Here is a 23,925-nt window from a genome sequence, read left to right as displayed (position 1 = left end):
TCTTAAATTAGTCCCAATTTTTATAAAAATTGTACAATTTTGTCTCCTACAAATTGAAACAAAAATTAACTTTTATATAAATGTTATACAAATATTTTTATTTAATTTGATTTTTTTATTCAAATTGATATTTTTGTTATATATTTTCAACAAAACTAAGTTTACTTAAATTTGTTTCACATTCAAATTTACTTAAAATTGTTTTCAAATTTTAAATTTATTTGTTTTTTATTGTTACATAAACTAGTTAATTTTTCTTAAATTTATATAATTATTCTTTTTACACCAACTAAAATATTTGTATAGATATTATTGAATTTTACATATTTTAAAAATATGTAATTATTTAAAATATAAATTCAAATAAAAAACAATATTAAAGTATGATGTAATAAATATCAATATAATTTATGATTTTTTTGTTATTAGCATTATTTTCTATTAACAACTTTAAAACAATTTAAATAAAGTTTAATGTAAAATATAAATTAAAATAAACTTAATCTTTTTAAAAATATTTACTTGAAATATCAATTTTGATAGAAATATTTGTGCACATTTATATAAAAATTAAATTTGGTTTAAATTTTGAGAGGGACAAAATTGTACAATTTTTACAAAAATTTGGACTAAGTTGAGACAAAAATTAAAATATTGGGACCAAATTAAGAATAGGGAAATGACACCTGGCATAAGAGTGACATGTGATATTATCACTGCCACGTGGCACGATGTCAGCTTGACATGTGGCAAATTTTTAATTTTTTAAAAATTTTTAAAAAATAAATAAATAATAAAAAAAATAAAAAAAATAAAAAAATAAAAAAAATCCAGAAACTAACACGTGACACCCCATTTAACATCGTTACTACACCATTAACGGAAAGGACTTGATTACATCAAATTTTCCAAAATAGGGACCAAATTGAGATAAAAAAATTTGAGGAACCAAATTAACATTTTACTACGAAAATGAGGACCAAAAGAATAATTTAACCATTTTCTATTTAAAAACCCTACACATTCTTTTACCACATAACTTTTATAGATTGCGACGTGCTGTTATCAAATTAAGAGTTTGTTTATACTACTAGCTTTTTCCATAACGTTTTTCCATAATAAAATCAGAAATTAGTCTTTATAAATCATTTTAAATATTATATAAAATGATTATGAAAAATATCCATTATTAGGTTTTAAATATTATAAAATTTAACAAATTTAAAGAAATAAAAACATCTGTTTTCTTTTTACTCAAGTGTACTTTCAAGATTATGTATAATTTCTTTTAATTTCATTCACTTTAATCATGTATTTATTATTTTAATATAGTTATGTATTCAATTTTATATAAACTTTCGTTTTTTATACTAAGGTTAGTTATAGGATTATATAATTATTTGTTAAAATTAATTATGATTTCTTAAAATATGTAGTCTTTTAGTGTAAATGCAGTAGAAAATATAAAAAAATATTATTATTAAAATAAACAACATATTATTAAATTAATTTTATAAAAAATTGTAAAATAAATCATTTATCCATTAGTAGGTAATTTTTTATTACAAATTATGTAAGTTTAAGAGAATAATTACTAAAAATATAAAATTAAAAAGAATGTGAATATCAAAAGAGAAAATCTCTTTATTAGTGATGTAGATTGTATTGAATATAAATTCACAAGTCCTTTTTGTAAAATAAAGGTATAATTACTGATTTGGTACCAAATTTTATGGTTAAGTTCAATTTCGTCCTTATATTTTTGGTTGTTCAATTTATTACCCTAATTATCTAAAAAGATTTAATTTGGTAATCTTCGTTAAGCTAGAGTTAACAATGTGTTTGTACAGGACACGTGTCAAGTCGTGAAATTTTAAATTTTTTAATTTTTGTTTGTAAAAAATTATAAACTGTCACGTGTCAGTTTACTATCGTGCCATGTGGCAGCTTACAATCATGACATATGACAGTGGTAATAGTTATTTTCAACTTAGTCCTCTATTTAAATTTTTCGTTCAATTTAGTATTCCAATTTTTTAAAATGATTCAATTTCATTATCTCCAATTTGAGACCAAATTAGTAAATAAGCTTAATTACAACTTATATTTACATGTTTCAGTAACTTTTTCTAACATATACATCAAACCATTTCACCTAAATACTTAAATTATTTTATTTTTACATTTTTTACCTTTGTAATTTTTTACACATGAAATTTTTTACACTTGTAAAAAATAAAATAATTTAAATATTTAAGTGTAGTGATTTGATGTATAAATTCAAAACAATTATTTTAATATGTATATATAAGTTATAATTAAACTTAGTTACTAATTTTGTATCAAATTGGAAAGGATGAAATTGGATCATTTTAAAAAATTGGGGTACTAAATTGAACCAAAAATTTAAATAGAGGACTAAATTGAAAACAACTATTACCACTACCACGTCTCATGATTGTATGTTGCCATGTGGCACGATGGTAAACTGACACGTAACCATTTTAGAATTTTTTGAAAAAAAAAATAAAAATTTTATGACTTGACACATGTTCTGTATGAACACGGTGTTAACTCCAACTTAACGGAGATGACCAAATTGAATCTTTTAAGATAATTAGGGTACTAAATTGAACAAATCAAAAGTATGGGGACCAAATTGAACTTAACAAAAAAATTGGGGTACAAAATCAATAATTATACCTTAAATAAAAAATGAAACCCTAAGTGTGTTGATTTCCAACATTTGCTATGAATACCACGTAGTATTCCGGAACATGTTTCTAACTTAAAACATGTTTTTCATTTCCAAAAAGAACAAAAGTTAAAATAAAAGCTTCAAAAAGAACAATAAAATCTTAAAAAAATAAGGAAAGTTACAATCAAGGGAGAACATGTGTGTAAGGCCCACTTAAAATTCTGCCCTAAAGTTTAAGGGCCTACCTTGGTCTGTTGGGCCTAAGGTTGGCCCATAGGGTGCCCAACCTAAACCAGCCCTAACCCTCTCATTCTACTTATTTCAGAAAACTATTCCTCTTCCCCCTCTCACAGCTGATACACAGTGCTTTGTTAGGGTTTGAGAGAGAGCCCCCTTTTCCTCCAAGCTTGTAGTACGTTGCCTTCATGTAAGTTAAACTTCACTCTTATCTTCTCTTTTCCCTACCAGTTGCACTGTTATGTCTTGAGTCGTCCTTATAGACTCATCCTTGCTCATATGTTCGTGCTCTTCAGCTGCTGAGTTCGTTCTTGGAGCTGAGGTATTACCGTTGTTAGTGTCTAAAATATCCTCAAGCTTAGCTATACTAAAAAAGGTAAGGGAAGCTAGGGTTTTTCGTATTTTCTTAATGTTTGTGTATTCTAGTTTTGCTTTGTGTTCATATATGGCTTATGTGCTATTGTGGTTACATGGAATACCTCGATGTGTTGTTTGGGATGGAATGTATGGCTGATGCAGGTACGAACAGTGGCGAGAAGTTGTCGCCCAAGCGAACTTGTCTCACCTAGGCAAGAATAACAAAAACTGACCTAGGTTGCTGCTCGAGCTCGAGCTCAGGTGGAGAGCTTTCGTTTTGAGCGATGAAGCATCTCGCTCAGGTGAGAGGGTCTCGCCTAAGCGAGAACTCGTGGGAGCTTGTTGTGGTTCGCTTGGTTGTAGCTCAAGCGAGAGACCTCACCTTTGGGCGAAGAGTAGTCTCGCTCAGGCGATGAGGTCTGTTGGCAGTCTTGCCTAAGCGAGGACTTGTAGCTTGAGCGAAAGACCTCTTTCGCCTGAGCGAGAATCCATAACTTGAGCGAGACTGGTGCAGGAATTTGTGTTCTTTTCCATGTTGTTAGTTTTTGGTTGTATGATTGATTGGAGTACCTTATTTAAAGTATGAAGTATGTGAATATGCATGTAATATCTTATGTATGGTGCCACGTATATTGTATGAGATTAAATGGGGATGAGATGTTGCTATGTTGAACATGAAATGGAAAGTATGATTTTGTTGGATGGTTGGTTATATATATTGGCATGAGATTGGTATGCATGATAATTTTATGCTGGTTGGTGAGACATGATTTTGATATGGTTTAGGACGTAATTCCATGAATCTCTAGGTGAGATCTCATGGTGGTTCCTCATAGTCAAGACGTAATTCCACGAAGATTTCGTGGTGGTGCCTTATGGTCAAGACGTAATTCCATGACCCTTTTTGGTGGGAGCTCATGGTGGTGCCTCCTTGTTAGGACGTAATTCCACGAAGGTTTCGTGATGGTACCTCATTATATAATTTAGTAAGGATTCAAGTAAGGATTGCATCCTGAAACTCTAAAGAGTCAGTTAGTCTCACGTAGAGCATACTGACTCAAGTGGTGAGAGTAGCAGGTGTACCATCCTACTAGAAATTACTTAATTAAATAAATAAATAAAATATAGAAAAATAATCGACATAATTTTATTATTCCCAAACGCGGGAAAATTTAAAAATATCTTTCAATGCGCCATAATGTAAACATCACTACAATAATAATGTTATTACAAGTTCCAAATTTTGATAAAACAAAGGAAAACATAGTAAAAATCCCTAGCTCATAGACTCACAAGCTAGCCCTTCTCTTTGTATCTATGCATCAACAACATCACCTGAATTATCATCTGCTCCCGTATGATAAGTCACATGATCATCGCCAAACACAAACAAAAATGGTGAGCTCATAATACATAAACACATAAGTGAATAAAATTAAAACACCCCACTAAATTATTCTAGTCAGTTCTTGGCCAAGACCTTAATACCCCAAGGCTTTTCAACCTTCAAATCACACAAATAGTTAGCCTTAGACTTAGGATTTATGATGCTCGCACGAACTTGCCCGCCCGCTCGTGGTCCTACCTCTACGAACATCCCTACTTATAGTCCTGCTCTACGGACTTACCCGCCGTTCATATCATGACGTGTTCACCACCATCCATGATCCTACCCGTTCATGACACAATATATCATTTAATTTAAACACATAAGGACAACCCCCTAACCTTTTTCAACCCAGACTCAACCAATCATGTTTCGTGATAATTCCTATAATCTTAGGATTACATTATCACTATTCATGTTCAAGCATAACCTCAAAATAACACACATATTAAAATAACATACAATTGGCATACATAAGACTCGAACCCAAGTCTTTTCACACAACCAAGTACTCTAAACCATTTGAGCTAGTACTTTTCCACGTCATATCAAATCGCATTAAATGCCATAAAGGCTCATACTACTCGCATTTATTAAATAACTATTTAGTTAATTATTTAAATTTCTCGGGTCTTATAGTAAGAGGCCATAATCTTTGGCAGAATAATGACCTTAGATGTTTGAAGGCTAACCTTGTGCGTGGTAGGGTGAAACCCATTGGCAATGGCTCTACAGAGCAATAGAGGCCACCACAAGTGCAAGCATTCAATGAATTCGACTAATTATATGTATCCGGATAATTGAGTCTTAGAGTCTTGCTTCTTGGTTGATTTATGTATCTTTGACTTTAAAATTGTACGCAATTGTATGATAAAAAAATTTCCACTCTAACTTACCCTTTTTGTTTGCTTGTGTGTTTGTGTGTGGTTTTCTCCTTTTGCGATGATCATCAATTTATTTATGTGAGCAGATGTGAGAACTCCTCGTGATCATCAAGATGATGAAAACTCCGTTGCGTAGCTTGTCTTGGGTTGGATCTCCTTATTCCACGTTTTCTTTTAAGGTTGTGGCCTATGTAATAACTTGCTCCTTAAGCATATATTTTGGTTATTGTTAAACTCTTATTCCGTTTTGTTAATGTCATCGTGGTGTGCCAATGTTTCTTTCCTAGTGACTTTTGGATAACTGTAAGGAGTGACAATTATACTCCATGACAATGCTCTTTATTTTATTCCATGTGATGTTTCATTTAATTAAGTTTATTATTTAAATGGGACGTTACAATGTGTAAAAATGAAAAATAACCACGAAAAAGAAAAAATTTACCCTTTTACTTTTCACCTTTTCAAAATATAATATAATTTTTATTTTAAAATTAGGCTAAATTACTATTTTACTCCTCTAATTTGTTAGCAAATTTCAAAATGGTCCTTCTATTATTCAGAGTCTCAATTAAGTCCTCAAGTTTTCAAAAGTGACTCAATTTAGTCCTCAAAGTTAACAGCGTCAAAATCAATAATAGAACAGTGACATGATTGTTTTACTCTGTCTCACTTGGAATTACATGGCCCGTTACATTGTGCTTATGTGGAAGGTGAATTGGGCTGAATGTAATTAGGGTTACTGATAGTGGAATTGGGATCAGGGTGAAAAAGAATTGTCGAGGCATTGCGTTGGTGTGAGGAATTGGGAGCATCACCAATTTCGTTCTTGGGGTTATCATTTGTAATCGAAATCGTCGAGCATTCCAGGTGAGTTGTGCTTCAAATTTTATAGCTTTGCGTTTTAGGGTTTTGTGGATTTTGAGTATAGGGTTTTGATTTGGATGCTTGATTGTCGTTTTCAATTAAAAATTTGATTAATTTTTTCGATGTTTCTGTGTTGTCCCACCATTTTCACATTAATGTGTAGTTTGTAGTCTCCCTTTAACAAGGTTTGTGTATCCTATTGGTTTTTCGGTGGTATATGTTGTAATAAATGTATATTGTTATGGGTATTTGGTCATTTCACAGGTTTACAAGTAGTACCCAGTTTTTGTCATGGAAGATGACAAGTTTCAAGTGGTTATTCACCATGGAGGATATTTCGTGAATGAGGGGGAATGGAGTACGTTTATGGCCAAAGAAGCGAATTATGGTGTGATGAAGACAGGTGGTCTTACTTCGAGGTGCTTTCTATATTGAGAGAAATGGGTTATATTAATGTGAAGGATCTATGTTATTCAGTAGGAGGTTGTCCAGCATTGGAGGAAAGGTTGCGTCATTTTGTTGATGATGTTGGTGCACTACATATGGTCCAAATCGCGAAGCAGCGTGGTGAAGTCCATATGTATGTCATTCACTCAGTTTGTGTAGCAGAGGAGGTACATATGTTGGAATATTATCCAGCTGGGGATAATGGTGAAGACAATACGAGTGTGGAGAATGACACTGAAGCTGAACCCGTAGAGGATTTATGAAATGAGGTTGAGGTTGAGAGAGAGAGAGAGGCAAATTTGTTCACAAATGAGGTTGAGGTGTTGTGTAATGGTGCAGAACAAGTTGAACGCGAAATTGGTGAGGTTGAGGTGTAGTGCGAGGCAAAAAAGTTAGTAAATGAGGCTCATGTGCAGTGTGAGGCAAAAGTTTTAGAAGAGGTGCAGTGTGAGACAGCAGAACAGGTGCAGCCTAAAAGTGTTGAGGTTGAGGTTGAGATTCAAAATGTGGGTGAATCACAAGTGCAGCCTAATAGTGGTGTCTCGCAGGTCCAGCCTGAAACACAAAATGTGGAAGAGGTTCAGATTGAAGATGGTTCCTCCACTGATTCCATACATGAAGAAAGTGATGGTTTATTTGATGTAGATATAGATTGTGACCCAAGGATGGGTGGGCCAGATTGGACTTCCTATAGACATAGGAAAAGAATTAATAAGGCTGAGAATAATGTACAAATCAACAAACATGCTAGGAGACTCTCTGATGATGAATGGGAATCTGATGAATTGTTGAGTTTGGTAGGCACTGATTCTGATAGTGAAGAGGAAGACACATGTGGAAAGTTTCCCACATTTTCTATGCCCAAAAGTATGGCTGACTATGAATGGGAAGTTGGGACATATTTTGTAAGTAAAGAAGAATTTATAGAAGCCATTAGAACATATGGGTTGCAAAACGGGAGAAACTTGAAAATTGGTAAGAATGACAAAAAAAGAGTAAGGGTGATATGTTTGGGTTCAAAAGGAAAATATGGCTGGATTGCTTATTGTGCATATGTACCTATTGTTCAAACTTCACAGTTAAGAAAGATAGTTGATAAACATACCTGTTGTAGAGAGTTTAACAATAGGTTAATGAATGCAAAGTGGTTAAGTGGAAGAATAGAAAACACAGTGAGAGAAAATCCTACTGTGAAGGTCGTGCACATTCGTGAAAAGGGCTTAAGAAAGTGGAACGTTTCTATATCTCGTGCAATGTCTTTTCGAGCAAGATCATTGGCTTCAAACAAGATTGATGGGTCGTTTACAGAGCAATACAAACGCATCTATGATTATGCTCAAAAGCTGCGTAGATCAAATCCTGGTTCAACAATAAAATTAAAGGTTGAAGATCATGATGGTGCAAAGATATTTCAAAGATATTATGTTTGTTTAAAAGCATGCAAGGACAACTTTGTATCATGTAGGTCTGTAATAGGATTAGATGGATGTTTTTTTAAAGGGAAGGTTTGGTGGTGAGTTATTGACAGTTGTGGCATGAGATGCAAATGATCAGATGTTGCCATTAGCATACGCAGTTGTGGAGGTTAAAAATAAGGACATGTGGTCTTGGTTCTTAAACCTTTTAATTGATGATCTTGGTGGGGTTGAATGTTATGTTGCCTCCACTAAAGCGTATATTGCCTGCAAGACCTAAGAAGAAAAGAAGATTACAAGCATCTGAGATGAAGAAAGATGACACCCAGGTTAGAAGAGAGGGGATAAGGAAGAAATGCTCAACATGTAAGCAACTTGGACACAATAGAACCACTTGCCTATAAGTTCCACCATCTCCACTACCAACAGTTACTTCTGATGAAGCCCAACATCAGCCACATAAACAATTTGTGCCTCCAAACAAGGGACCAACTTTTGATGAAGGGCAAAATTTGTCCACTCAACAATTTGTGCCTCCATCCCAGCCATCTACTTCTGCTCAATTTGTCCCTAGAACCCAAACATCCATTTCTGATGTAGGTGCAAATGTGCCACCAGCTGTGATTTGTACACAAGGTTCAACTGTAACTGAACCGAGGACTACCCAAGAGTCAATTCCACCACTTCCAGCACATCCCACTGCAACACCAATTCCACAAATTCCACCATCACGTGGCAGACCCAATATAAGGCCAAAGCTTCAGCATAGGCGAGATCATGTTTGGAAACCATGAAAATTTGATGTTATTTGTATTTTGTATTTTGTTAGTGGACAAGAGATAATCTGAATCTGATGTATTTAGTTTCTTATGGTTGTATTTTGGAGAAACAACACTTGATGTATTTTGGAGCACAACTTATTGTGGTATTTTGGAGAAACTCTGATGTTTTATTTTGGAGAAACTTATTGTGGTTGATATAAATATATATCACAAGTTTCCTTGTTTACTTCAAATCCTTTTTCTGTGTGATTCATTTGCACTGTGTAATAGCCAACAAAAACATAAAAATGAACATGTTTATATATAAAAGGCAAATACATAGAGTTCACTAATTTTGGAACTTTATATATCATATGAAAACCAAATACAACTTTGGTGCAGTATACAACATCACACCATACTAGAACAAAACATACTACAAACAACCCCTTCACAACAATTTAGGGGCTTTTGATCACTACTGAAACTAAGAATACATTGACTACAATAAGAACACAAACAATTCATATTAACCTCTTTATCCATTTCTCATACAACTTATTACTTTTCTCTAAACTAACAATCTTCCTTCTCTGTCTGATGATGACACCATCTCTGTCATCAACATCATATTCTCCACACCACTTGAAATAATTACAGCCAACAAAATCTTCATTTCCTCTCTGTTCATCAAATCAAGCACAACAAAAAATACATTATTGACAATCACGAATTACAAAAAATCGAAAAATAAAACTCAACAAGCTAACCTTGAAGTTTGGACAACCCTAGAATTTCTTCCCAGCATTCCTACTTGTTTTGGCATTTCTCATTACAACAACCTCTCCACATTAACAAATGGGAGACACACCCAACCCCTTCCACCCACCACCAAGAGAAGACACACCACGCATTTCTTTGTGTGAACATGTGCAAGACTTACAGGAGTTGACTTCAGACATGTCTCTCAATAACAAAATCTAGGGCCAAAATAATTAAAAGAATGTTGTGCAACAACGTAGCAGAGGAGAAGAATGAATTTAGGATGTTGGGAAACATTTAAGGTTTCCTGATTCCTATTTCTAAACAAAGTTACACCTTTTCAACTTATGTCACGTCAATTGCTCTTGCCCCTTAAAAACGTTGACACGTATCAATAGAATTGTGCCACCTCATTACTGTTTGAACGACGTTTGTTTAAATTAAACGGAGAGTACTAAATTGAGTCACTTTTGAAAATTTGAGGACTAAATTAAGACTCTGAATAATAGAAGGACCATTTTGAAAATAACAAACCAATTAGAGGACTAAAACAATAATTTAACCTTAAAATTAACAATTTAAAATTTTCAAGTTTTAATTTTACATATATTAATTTACAAACATACATGCTTAAAAGATCGGAAATGTGAATCATTTGTTTATGTGCCTCTCAAATTTCTTCTTGCACCCGTTATGAAATATCAAAACAAACTTTATAATTAGTTTATTTTTAAAATTTTAATCTAATTTAGTCTTTTAATTTTAGAATTGTGTAAATTTTGTTTTTTTAACAAAATTTTGTTAAATTTATTTGACGTTACAAATGTGTTTCATGGTATTAACGTTGAAGAAAAATGTGTCGAATGACGTAAGCAACTCAAATATCTGATTATGTATGTTAATGTCTACGTAGGTGATAATGGTTTCGAAGTGATGGTTGATAAATGTAGATGTGAATGAAAAATGATAAAGTGTACTAACTGTAAAAGTCTCATATTGACTAGAAATAAGGTAATTTCATAATATATAAGTGAGGTGTAAACCTCACCTTACAAGCCGGTTTTTTGGGATTGAGTTAGGCTTTAAACCCACTTCTAATATGGTATCAGAGACAAGTTAAAGCATATCCTAGCGAACTTTCTTGGACATTTTGTTCCACCTGCTATCTCAGGCTTTAAAATTGGTAAGTAGTCATGACTCATGGCCTTTAGGATTCATTATAGTGTATTTCAAAGCAAGTTTAGAGCTTTGAAAAGTTTGTGGCTAAAATGTCTTTAGGGTTTATTATTTTAATTTTAATTTCATGTAACGTGTAATGTGTATTGTGTTTTGATTGGTTGGTGTTGCCAAAATTTTATTTTGATTGTTGAATCACGTTTGGCGTATTAGCTTGGTGTATGTTAAATATGAAATCAACGATGTGTAGGATTTGGTATTGAGATGCAAAGTGTTTATTTAATATGTAAATTTAGTATATTTTGACTAATTTTAGGTTAAATGGATTGAAATCGGTATATTTATGTGTTGAATGAAACATGAAATGAATTATTAGGGTGTTGGACACCGTTTGTAATGCATATTTATGTATCAATGTTATTGGGCGAGCTCATTGCTTGCTGAGTTAAATTTTTCAACTCTGAGTCATTTCAAAAAAAATATAATTCCTGCTTCGTTAACCACTTGTGTTGTCCAAACGGACAAATGACTTTTTAAATATTTTATTATATTCATATTGTGAGTGGGCTTGGCCGACATATCTTATACTGATTATTATATTTTTGTTGTTTGTGTCGGTTTAGTCGATGATAACCAAGAAGTTACTATTCATCGCCCTTTGATTAACTCAAATAGGCTTCACATAAATGATTTTGGTGTCATTCACCGCGTCGAGATTGAAACCATACACCTATTAGCGTGGGCTTTGGCCTTGTCATGTCTCATTTTGGCCAACGCCATTTGTAAACATTCTTGTAATGATAATTGAAAAGATCCAATCATATAATTTGGGACAACTTTCTTTTAAGTTTATCCGCTATTTCATACAAGATTTTAAATTACTTTAAAGTTTCTATGTGCTTTTATGCTGGAATTTACTTTGTCTCAAATTGATTTTGTAACAAATTACAAATTGAATATGCCTGATAACTCATAACATTGGTGGAAACATTGAGTTGTGTGTTTTCTTTTATAATAATCAAATATAGCTAACGTAATTTAAAAATCCAATTATTAATAGCCATTATAACGTAAAATATTTATAAAATAATTAATCATATGTTTGGACGAGACATTTCCAAAATTTTAAGAAATTGAAATAGATAGTATTTCAATTACTTATAATTGAATTTCCTTTGTTTACTAAAAAGTTTGTTTGGATGGAGTAATTGAAATATCTGATATTTCAATTTTTTTTTGTTTGGATAAAACAATTTAATTTCTATTTTAAGACAAACTCAACTTTATCTTTGATCTTAAGTTGAGTTAGCTTGACCTTTGTCTCGACTTTCAGTTCGGATCGACTAACGAAGATTCAAGCTGGGCTGACTTGACTCGACCTTTAGTTTAGGCCAACTTGACTCGACCTTCTACCCGGACAGACTTGACTCGACCTTCGGTCCATGTCAACTCAACTCGATCTTCGGTTTGGGTCGACTCGGCTCCATCACCTCCGGCTCGAACTAACTTGGTCCGAGCAGACTCGACTTGACTTTGGTCCAGCTAGACTCGACTTAACTTCGGCTTAGGCAATCTCGGTTTGACCTTCAACTCGGATTGATCCAGCTTGTCCATCGGCTTGGGCCAACTCTAGTTGACCTTAGACATCGGTCGACTTGGCTCGACTTTAGCCTAGATCGACTTAGCTTGACTTCGGCTTGAATCGACTCGGGTCAACATTCAGCCTAAACCACTCAGCTCGACTTTCGACCCAAATTGACTTAACTTGATCTTCATCACAGGCCGACTCAGATCAACCTTTGTGAGTGAGTGATACTTGAGTGAAATTTCAATTTCCTTCTATTTTTAGTGAATTTCAAATTCTACTATTTTAGTTATTTGAAATACTTTCTTGAAGTTCTTCAATTTTAATTTTCTTTTAATTTCTTCGTCCAAACAAGTCATTTTATTTCAAAAAACTTTAAATTCTCCAAATAAGTGAATTACTCCAGTAAAGTATCTCAACCAAACACAACATAAAGGTAAAATTGTAATAGTGTATACGTAGTATAAGTGTGATGAATATTTCTTGCAACAGTCTCAAAGGTACAATTCCGAATTTACCAATCAATCTTAATAATGGTGATTTGACAAAGTTTATTCTAAATTGAAATCAACTTGAAGGTGAAATTCCGACTTTTTGTCACAAGTTGACACATTGGATCTTTCCAACAATGACATTTCACATTTAAATGCATTCGTGTGTGGAAAAATAGCAACACCAAACATCCGCACTTTGGATTTGTCGAATAATCAAATAATGGGACAACTTCCTGACTGTTGGAAACATCTAAATTCATTAGAATTTCTTGATTTGGGCAATAATAAAATATCAGGGGAGATTCCACAGTCCATGGGTACTTTGGTGCTTTGGAAGCACTGGTCTTGCGAAACAATAATTTAATGGGAGAATTACCTTCCACACTGAAGAGTTGTGCAAGTTTGATTATATTTGACATGAGTCGAAATTTGTTGTCTGGTCCAATACCCTCATGGATTGGAGAAAATCTACAAGAGCTGAAAATCTTGACCATGCGAGTAAATCGCTTCACTGGAATTGTTCCTGTCCAGATTTGTTATTTGAGGAAAATTCATCTTTTGGATCTTTCGATGAATTACTTATCTGGAGGAATTCTAACATGTCTGAAGAATTTTACTGAAATGAAGGAAAGTAAACTAATTCCAAGACAAATTGCAAGACGACGAAAAGTTTCATCTGACGCGGTTGAGTATTATATTTATGACTTTAATGTGTTTCTGATGTGGAAAGGTCGTGATTATGTGTTTTGGAATCCTGAGGTTCTTCTAAGTAGCATTGATTTCTCAAGTAATCATTTGACAGGTGAAATACCAAAAGAGATTGGATATTTACTTGGATTAGTTTCTATGAATTTATCAAGAAACAACTTATATGGAGAAATTCCTTCTCAGATTGGAAATTTAATTTTTCTAGAATTCCTCGACTTATCAAGAAATAATTTCTCTGGCAATATTCCTTCTACTCTTCCAAACATTGATACTCTTGGATTGTTAGACCTATCAAGCAATAATCTCAGTGGAAGAATCCCTCGGGGGAGACATTTTGAAACCTTTGGTGCCTCTTGTTTTGAAGGAAATATTGATCTTTGTGGTGAGCACTCAACAAAAGTTGTCGTGGAGACGAGACAGTACAAAAACCTCAAGAACCAGTGATTGATGGTGAAGAAGACAATAAAATTTTCTATGGAGCATTATACATGAGCTTGGAACTAGGATTCTTTGCAGGCTTTTGGGGCTTCTTAGGGTCAATGCTACTTTGGAAACCATGGAGAATCGCTTATATGAGATTCTTGAACAACCTGATAGGCTATAGTTATAATGATTGAGTTGAACATAGCCAATAGATTTATCGAAGGATAGCATGTACTGAATTTCAATAACTTCTTATTTCTGTTTGAACTCTTGTGTTTATTCTAGGCTTCCATCACTTTTATAATCTTATGTACGAACATTTTCAATTTTTTTTTCTTTTAAAATAATTTATGAAGTTCAACCATATCTTTTGAATGTTCGTGATTGAACGGACATTTGTATCAAACACCCATTATCTCATTTTAGTACGAGGAGTGTCATCTCTTATTCTTTTCATTTAAGTACGAGGAGTGTCATTTTAGATTGACGTTATTCATTTTCTAAAGACATTCTAAAAATTATCAAATCCTTCTATGAAAGTTGAATGAATAGAATATATATCCTTTTAACTTTTCATTTTTGTTTTGCTTGTTACTTTTGAAACTTTATAGCGACAAACGGATTTACCAGTCAACCTCAGGCAGAAAAATATTAGTTAAGAGTTTCCTTTAGAGCAATAACAATTGACTCCAAAAGAATTGAAACAAGCAAAGTTATGTCAAGAAAGCTGGAAATAGATGCAATCTCTCCCAATATTATTCTTGTGTTTATCGAATATTCAAATTATGTTTCAGTTGAGCATTCTCTTTCCTCTGTTTCAATTGTTTATGCTTTGCTTTTCTAATTTAAACAGTAACTGAACAAGATTCTCAATAGTTTATAATGGTTATCATTTCAAAGTAAAATATATAGTTTTCGACTACTGTTCAATCAGCTAAGAATGACTTTCAAAGAAGCTATTGCAAAGTCAAACAAAATTTTCTAAATTTATAATCAAACAAGTTTCGTTAACACTTCTGACAAAACGCTCTTGTTTCTTCTAATATTTGTCAATTTAAAATGAAGATTTGGGGTTTCTTATCTTAACCTTTATACCCTTTATCTCCTTTCGGCTGAGAGAAATTTCATTTGATCTTCTTTTCATTTAAATAATTCCAACTTTGAGACTTTGTTGCTTGATTGACTTGAAGAGTGAATGAAGACAAAGGGAGTAGAAAATAAGTCATGCAAGCATACCAACTACTTGAATCCTGCGGCAATGTTTTCAATACATACATGAAAACTCAAAATTCTTATTCTTGAACATTGTTCTTTCTCAGAGTCTGCAATCTGGGGAAAATTTTTCATGATGGGAAGTTACTTTTTCAAAATCTTGTTCGTCATGTTAGTGTGTTTACAAACCAAAGTATCCATTCTTGGATCCAGCTTGAATGTAAAATGCATCGAGAGGGAGAGACAAGCACTTCTCAACTTCAAACAAGGCCTCCAAGATGACTTTGGCATGATGTCTACATGGAGCAACGACAAAAATAATACAGATTGTTGCATATGGAACGGGGTTGAATGCAACAATGAAACAGGTCACATTCAGAAACTTGATCTTCGTGGTAATGATGAAGTGTATTTGACAGGTGCAGTTAATATCACCTCATTGATTTATTTGGAAAATATTTTGATCCTTGATCTCTCTTACAATAATCTCACATCATCAATATTTGAAGGAAATTTTAGCTTGAGCTCCAAACTACAAGAACTTCGTTTGCAAAATTGTGGTCTTACTGATAAAAATTTTCTGGTCCCATCATCTACTTCCATTGAGAATTCTTCATCTTCTCTTGTCTTCATTGATCTCTCCCAAAATCTATTGAAATCATCAGCTATATTTCACTGGATTTTAAACTTTCTCACCAATCTTCGTTGTCTTTACCTTGATGCAAACTTGTTAGAAGACCCCATTCCAGATGAATTTGGGAAAAGAATGAAGTCTCTTGAAATTCTTTCCCTTAACAGTAACAAACTGCAAGGAGACATTCCGGTTTCCTTTGGGGATATATGCACATTGCAGGAATTATACCTTTACAATAACAGCTTGACTGGGGAAATTTCGAACTTCATTCAAAATTCTTCATGGTGCAATAGACATGTATTTCAGAATTTGGATTTATCTTATAACAGGATTAGTGGCATGCTGCATAATCTTTCAATTTTTTCATCTTTGAGGATGTTAGATCTTTCCAATAATCAGTTAACAGGAGAAATACCTAAAAGCATTGGGTTGCTATACGAGTTGGATGAGCTTCACCTTGAGGAGAATTACTTTGAGGGTTATGTCAATGAATTGCATATCACAAATTTGTCCAAATTGAAGGATGTAGACTTATCAGGCAACTCATTGTCAGTGATGTTTGCTACTACCTGGATTCCTACTTTCCAGTTAATGTATTTGGGTCTCGCTTCTTGCAAATTGGGTCCTAATTTCCCAAGTTGGTTGCAGACTCAAAGTTACTTGAACAGCCTAGATATTTCTGATGCTGAGGTTGATGACTATGTACCAGATTGGTTTTGGAACAAGTTACAATCTATCAGTATGATGAATATTTCTTATAACAGTCTTAAAGGTACCATCCCCAATTTACCAATCAAGTTTATTCATGACACGTTTATAGTTCTTAAGTCAAATGAACTTGAAGGTGGAATTCCTGCTTTCCTATCACAAGCTTACACATTGGATCTTTCTGAAAATAAAATTTCAGATTTAAACACATTCTTGTGTAGAAGGAATGCAACCCCAAACATGCACATTTTGAATTTGTCAAATAATCAAATAATGGGACAGTTGAGCGACTGTTGGGATCATTTGAATTCACTGCAATTTCTTGATCTAAGCAATAACAATTTGTCAGGGAAGATTCCACAATCCATGGGCACTCTTGTTAATTTAAGAGCCTTGATCTTACGGAACAACAATTTAGCAGAACTACCATCCACACTGAAGAACTGCACCTATTTAGATATATTAGACTTGAGTGAAAACATGTTTTCTTATCCTATTCCCTCATGGATTGGAGAAAGTCTACAACAATTGCGAATCTTGAGTTTGCGAGTAAATCACTTCTTTGGAAGTGTTCCATTTCATCTCTGTTATTTGAGACAAATTCACCTCTTGGATCTTTCAAGGAATAACTTGTCAGGAGGAATTCCAACGTGTTTGAGGAATTTTACAGCAATGAAGAAAAGGGAAGTAATAAGTGAAAGATTATATAACGGCTATGCACTGTATGACTCCAATGTGTTATTGATGTGGAAAGGTCAGGAGCATGTGTATTGGAATCCAGAGAATCTTCTAAAGAGCATTGATCTCTCAAGTAATATTTTAACAGGTGAAATACCAGAAGAGTTTGGATATTTACTCGGATTAGTGTCTTTGAATTTATCAAGAAACAACTTAGTTGGAGAAATTCCCTCTGATATCGGAAATTTAAACTTACTAGAATTTCTTGACTTGTCAAGAAATATTTTATCTGGAAAAATTCCTTCTGCTCTTTCCAAAATTGATCGTTTAGCTGTCCTAGACTTGTCAAACAACTTTCTGATGGGAAGAATCCCTTGGGGAAGACAGTTGCAAACCTTTGATGCCTCTAGTTTTGAAGGAAATGTTGATCTTTGTGGTGAACAGCTTAATAAAACTTGTCTTGGAGACAAGACAACAACAAAGCCTCAAGGAGTTGCAATTTATGAAGATGGCAACTCACTTTTCTATGGAGCATTGTATAAGAGCATGGGTTTAGGATTCGTCACAGGTGTTTGGGGCTTAATGGGGTCAATACTAATTTGGCAACCATGGAGATCTGCTTACCTCAGGTTTCTGAACAAAGTGACAGACTATATACTTGTAATGTTGAAGTGAGCCTAAAGAAGTAACACAGGTAGCTCAAGGACTAGCAGGTACTTAATCCAAATAACTTCTTTATTTGAGCTTCGTAGTGTTTTCTCTGTGCCAAAGTTCAATAAATCAGTAATTCCTATCTTATATGAAATGTACATTTTAGAATGAATATAATTATTAGAAATTTCATATTGAATTGTTTTTCATCCTTGTTATTTGTCTTGAAGCACAACTTTACATCATTTGCATATTTTATTATTTTTCATTGTTATGTGTCTTGTATTACAATTGCACATCATTATATCTCTTCGATGTCATCAATTTAAACAATTGAGTATATATGATTCTCCTGTTTGTTTATTTTGTGCTTTTACAACTGCTAGTTACTTCTCTAAGAAACGATTCTTTTTTATGTTGTGATGAAATTGAAGGTGGTGTGCTCTGTTTAGAGAACTTTTCTTGTTTTGAAATGGTTTTTCAATTGTTTAGACCTCTGAAAAAAGGGTAGCTAGAATTTGAGTTTCATTTAGTTTATAATAAAATTCAGTCTCTAAATCTCTTCATCGCCATTAATGTCTGTTATCTGAATTGTGTTGTGGCACAAAATTTGCAGTTATGGCGTATTACATTCAAAATTCTAACCTAGGATGGATGGCTGGAAGTGTGAGATATAGTATTGAAGTTTGCAATGTAAAACATGACAAAAGATATCATATTTTGAATGAGCTACAAAATCACTGTTTGAACAAACTTGTTAAAGTTATTGTCTGTAATGCATTTGTAATTGTACTTTATTTCATACGCCTAGACTATTGATATCTAAAATGTGAAGGTTTTGATGATGAGACACTTAAAATAATGTTAGCTAATCCTTTGTTAAGAGAAACAAAACTCATTTCAGTAATCTCCATGTTTCAGAAGAATTAGATATCAAGAAGAGATTTTATTCGGTGCAGCACAAAAAGGTTCACCATTTATCGCTGCATTAATATGTGTCTTCCAGATTAAAAACAACAACGACCTATCAAAGTATTCATAGCATTACATTTGTAGACAAAACTCAAAACCCACTAGTGAAAGACCAAAAGAGCTAAAAGAGTGATATGAGTAGGAGCCTCAAAACTCCTAAAAGAAATCTAAGAGTTAAAACTGTATCCAGCCTAAGAATCAGCAACCTGTTTTGTTTCTGCAAGAACATGGCACCACTGAAGCATACCATCAACCAAAATGTATTTTTGAATTTGAGAACAGCATTATGCAGAGGAGGAAAACTATTATAACAATTATTATTGCAACAACTTTATGTGTAACCATTAACAAATCTCAAGCAAAAGGGCAACTACGACAACATTCAAGAACCTACATTTGTATAAGCCACCTAAGTAGCCCAAATTCCATAACAAATACTTTCTACTGAAACATTCTACAAGAAGTAACTCATTGAAAACTCAAAACACAAATCCGAACATAAATTAAACAATAAAGAACAAAAATAGTGAAAATACTAACTCAGGCAGTTGAAACAGAAACTTGAGTTTCCCTTTCACTCAACTCCTTCCTCCTAAGATACTCCCGCAAAATCCCAAGCCTCGCAGTCTCAAAAGCGAAGTAACCCAACGCGGAAAAGCACGCGCTGTGAAGCACCCTAGGCCCCATGCCACGTGTCAGTCCTACCCATCCTTCCTCCTTCAAAATTTGCTTCACCGTCGACGAAACGCCGTCGTACATAACCGCCGCAACCTTATTCACCCCCTCGCCGCGCACCTGCGTCATCAACCGCGTCTTCACCACGTCCAACGGCGTCGTCAGCGACGCCGAAATCGCCCCCGCGAGGGCCCCACACAGAACGCTCTGAACCGGTTCCAAGTGGTTCTTCTCCGCTTTCAGCAGCACCGCCGCTTTCAGATACTCGAAGGAGGAATAACTCAGAACCCCCGCGGGTAGGTTTCGCAGCAACGTTGCGGAGTACCCAGCGTAGAGGCCCATAACGCCGTCGTTTTTGAGAATTTCCACGAGGACTTGCCAGGAGCGTCCCTTCGCGCCAGCTTGCATTCGCTGGGTGATGAGCTCCTTGGGTACCATGATCGCCGACGAGGCGACGTTCCCCATGGCGCCAGCGGTTGGAGGGATCAGGACGGCGGGGAAATTTTCGAGTTTGCCAAGGAACGATTTGCCGAACTCGCAGGTGCCGAAGTAGACGGCGGATGAGGCGGTTGAGCCGACAATAACGGCGGAGATGCCGCTGTAGAAGCCGAGGAGGCCGCTGGACTGGAAGGTTTTCACGACTGCGTCGAGGGTGTTTTTGTAAATTTGCGCAGCGCCCTTGGTCTGCATCTTGGTTTTGATGGTGTCGAGGGGGAGGAGGCAGACGTAGGTAAAGGCGCCGGCGAGGCCTCCTGCGGCGGCGCCGATTAGGGCGCGATCAAGGAGGGGGAGGGATTTGATGGACTGGGGTTTTGGGTTGGGACGGGGCCATTTGACGGAGGTGGTGGATGCGAAAGGGGGGAAGTGGGTGAGGAGGGAGGGGAAGTCGGAGAGGGTTGTGGAGATTGAGATTTCGTGTGGCTTCGGAGAAGGGAGGCCCAGAGAGGAAGAGACCCTGGCCTCCATTGGAGAGTGAAGTCAGTGGTATTGTTTCTGAGGTGAGGAATTGAGATTGCGCAAACGCAGAAGAAGATGAGCCACAACGTCGTCGTTTTTGCCTCTGTGACTACGAGAGGTGAAAAAGGAGAATCAACAATTCGTCTCTTAGACCGGTGAAAAAACTAGTTAACTTGATAACTTTCTTGTTATGCAGTATTTTTTTTTTTAAATATTTTTTGTCTCAATTTTTGTATAAGTTTGTTAAATAAGTCTTAATTTTAGTTTTGTATTCAAATAAGTTCTAATTTTTGTCAATTTTATTCAATTGAGTCCGTTTTTACGTTTAAATAATTAATGGTACCATGAATAATAATTGTTACATGTCACTTCTTTATTGAAACTACCCTTCTATCAAAACCTTAATAGGTAATCTAATACTATATAATATTGAGAACTAACAAATGAAAAGTTCTTCAATAAAATAATATTTTTGACCCATTTCTATTAAAAAAAAAATTGTCTACAAGAGGCAAAAATGCATACATGTCAATCTCTTCGAATTTTGAAGCTTCAAAAAATAAATCAAAAACAAAAAAATCTCTTTCTCTTTTCTTCTTACACTCCGTCTCCCACACACAAAATCCTCTTCTTTCAACACAACCTTTTCAGTTTCATCTCTCTCTTTTTCTTGAGCTTCATCTCTATGTTTCTCACTCACACAAAGCTTCATCTCTTTGGCCAACACAACCTCATATGCTTCATCTCTTTCTTTCTCACTCTCACATTCAGATCTCTTCTTTTTTTGCTTTTTTACGAGACTCCATCTCTCTCTTTCTCACTCAAACATTCAGATCTCTTCTCATTTATGCTTTTTTATGTTTCATCATGTCAATGTTTGTCACTAACACATTCAAATCTCTATTTATTTTTGGTTTCTTTTTAATTACAATTTTTGTTTAGACAAATGAAATGAGGAGAAGATGAGTCCCAAAAAGACTCTCAAACAGCATAAACTTTGCAAAAGATTTGATATTTTTCGTTGCAGAATGAAAATGGTATTTAAAGTTTTTATTTTTACTCGGCTTTCGGTTATTTTCAGCTTTCTCAATAAAAAAAATCATCTTCTTTTTATATTTGCTTTTATCTAAGTGATTTTTGTGTTGATCCTAACTTTGTTTATGTTTAAATGCTTGAAATGAAAAGGTCAAAGAGGGGCAAAACTCTCAAACAGCAGAAACTTTGCAAAAGATTTGATCTTTTTCGTTGCATAATGAAAATGGTATGTAAAGTTTGTATTTTTACTCAACTTTCGGTTATTTTCAGCTTACTCAATGAAAAAAAATCATCTTCTTTCTATATTTTCTTTTATCTAAGTGATTTTTGCCTTGATCCTAACTTTGTTTATGTTTAAATGTTTCAGTTATGTATTTTTTTCTCTAAATGATTTAGTGTTTTCTTCTTTTGGAGGATTTTTCTACGTTTAAAAGATGACAGTATTGAAGTTTTTCTTTCATATGAAGGAATTGCTCGAAGAAGACAACAAAGGTACAATTCTTTCATTTTCCATACAAAGGTGGAATCTTTTTAGAGGAATGAAGGTTTGAAGAACACTAGAAAGGTACAAGTTTTTTATCTTCCAACTTTTGTCGAATATTTTCTTCTTCTACTAGATATAATTTCTTTTATGAAAGATGGATGATTTGTTTGAAGAATCCAACAAATGTTGGCTTTTTTTCCATCATGAAGGAAGGTTTTGTGCTAGATTGATGATTTGTTTCAAGACTACAACCAAGGTAGAAACTTTTCTTCTTCTTTGGAATCTTTTCTTCTTCAAATAGATTTTAGTACTTTTGTATGACTTTTTGTTTTTGTGATTGATGAAAGTTTTCTTTCATATGAATGACGTACAAGATTCTAGATGGATGAAGTGTTTGAAGAATACAACAAAGGTAGAAATTTTTGTTCTTCTATCTACCAGATCAAAGTATTTTTGTAATTGTTTCTTGGTATGTTGAATGAAGGTTTTATTTCAGATGAATCAACTGTTTGAGGAATACAACAAAGGTTGGTTTTCTTTTCCTGTCATGAAGTAAGGTTTTGCTAGATCGATGATTTGTTTCAAGAATACAACCAAGGTAGAAGTTTTTCTTCTTCTTTGGAATCTTTTCCTCTTCAGACATATTTTAGTAGTTATTTATGGCTTTTTTTTTTGTGATCAATGAAGGTTTTATTTCAGATGAATGATGTACAACTTTTTAGATGGATGAAGTATTTGAAGAATATAACAAAGGTAGAAACTTTTGTTCTTTTGTCTACCAAATTAAAGTAGGTATTTTTGTATTTATTTTTTTTGTATGTTGAATGAATGTTTTATTTCAGATGAATCAACTGTTTAACAAAGACAACAGTTTATTCTCTACAAGTTTTACCTCTTCTACAACATGTATGCATTACTATTGTTTGAAATGTTTCATTTGAAAAATGTTATATAATGACTGGATCTAAAAGTTATTTTTTCTATTCAAAGGTTTCATTTGAAAAAAATTATTTAATTTAATCATTTATTACGTAATCAATTTTAATAAATTGTGTGTACGTGCATAAATTCTCTTTACTTGCTAAGGATATGCAATCAATGTGAACCATCATACTGGTTGTACATTTGTGACTGTTGGAAAAATCATAATGAGTACTTATATTTGAGTGCATTTATATTTGTGAATCTATAACTTTTTATTAAAAATAATTTTTTATATTTATTTAACCACAATTTTTACTATTTAATAACTAGTGTAAGTGCAAGATATGCAATAAAAAAGACTTAATAAGGCATTTTCGCAACAGTGGACTTTCAACTATTGTGCGTCATGGGCGAAGTCCAACGTAATTTGGTGATAACAACAACATCTGTGAAGATAGGTCGTGGCTAGAAAAATTTTTGTGCCTTTCATTCACTAAAGGAGAAGAGTTGTTATTTTCGAAGTTGAGAGTGGAAAAACAGGCATGCATGTAAAAGTTCTTTATAATCTACCATTGCATTGTTTTAATATATGTAGTTTATTATCTTCTCAAAAATATCAAGTAACCTATCATTTTTTGTTATTTTATATTTTATATACTTTTTGAAGAGTCATTAATTAAATTGTCAAGAACTTTAATAAAAGTAATGGAAAAAATAAATAATAAGAACTTTTTAAAATATTGTTCAACTTTTAAAGATATCATGTTAATATGAATTTTTGTATCACATTATATTCT

The 23,925-nt window shown here is 33.8% G+C and overlaps 2 protein-coding genes, 1 long non-coding RNA gene and 1 pseudogene across 3 annotated transcripts; 3 read left to right on the top strand and 1 right to left on the bottom strand.

The window, feature by feature from the left end:
* Positions 1-13,287: 13,287 nt before the first annotated feature.
* LOC146887199 (receptor-like protein EIX2) lies at positions 13,288-14,573 on the top strand (annotated as a pseudogene).
* Positions 14,574-15,457: 884 nt separating this feature from the next.
* Positions 15,458-18,825, top strand: LOC114182187 (receptor-like protein EIX2). Its single transcript, XM_028068988.2, has 2 exons — positions 15,458-18,143; positions 18,698-18,825. The coding sequence occupies exon 1, from the start codon at positions 15,544-15,546 to the stop codon at positions 18,103-18,105; it is 2,562 nt and encodes an 853-aa protein (XP_027924789.2). The 5' UTR covers positions 15,458-15,543; the 3' UTR covers positions 18,106-18,143; positions 18,698-18,825.
* A 512-nt stretch (positions 18,826-19,337) lies between these two features.
* On the bottom strand, positions 19,338-20,827 carry MFL1 (Mitochondrial substrate carrier family protein). The gene has a single exon (XM_028068989.2). The coding sequence runs from the start codon at positions 20,692-20,694 to the stop codon at positions 19,594-19,596; it is 1,101 nt and encodes a 366-aa protein (XP_027924790.2). The 5' UTR covers positions 20,695-20,827; the 3' UTR covers positions 19,338-19,593.
* A 469-nt stretch (positions 20,828-21,296) lies between these two features.
* On the top strand, positions 21,297-23,025 carry LOC114181615 (uncharacterized). The gene is made up of 7 exons (XR_014994671.1): positions 21,297-21,722; positions 21,871-21,946; positions 22,188-22,285; positions 22,414-22,460; positions 22,579-22,616; positions 22,701-22,802; positions 22,892-23,025. It is a non-coding gene; the product is annotated as an uncharacterized LOC114181615 (long non-coding RNA).
* Positions 23,026-23,925: the final 900 nt, after the last annotated feature.

This window comes from Vigna unguiculata, chromosome 4 (genome assembly GCF_037176805.1).
Source record: "Vigna unguiculata cultivar grain cowpea cultivar isolate G323 ecotype 2 chromosome 4, ASM3717680v1, whole genome shotgun sequence".
In the NCBI taxonomy this organism is placed as follows: Eukaryota; Viridiplantae; Streptophyta; class Magnoliopsida; order Fabales; family Fabaceae; genus Vigna; species Vigna unguiculata.
Note: the sequence above shows the minus strand (reverse complement) of the source record. Positions and strands in the feature narration are given on the sequence as shown.

Coding starts and splice junctions, on each gene's coding strand:
- LOC114182187 (XM_028068988.2), top strand. CDS start 15,544: ATGATGGGAAGTTACTTTTTCAAAATCTTGTTCGTCATGTTAGTGTGT.
- MFL1 (XM_028068989.2), bottom strand. CDS start 20,694: ATGGAGGCCAGGGTCTCTTCCTCTCTGGGCCTCCCTTCTCCGAAGCCA.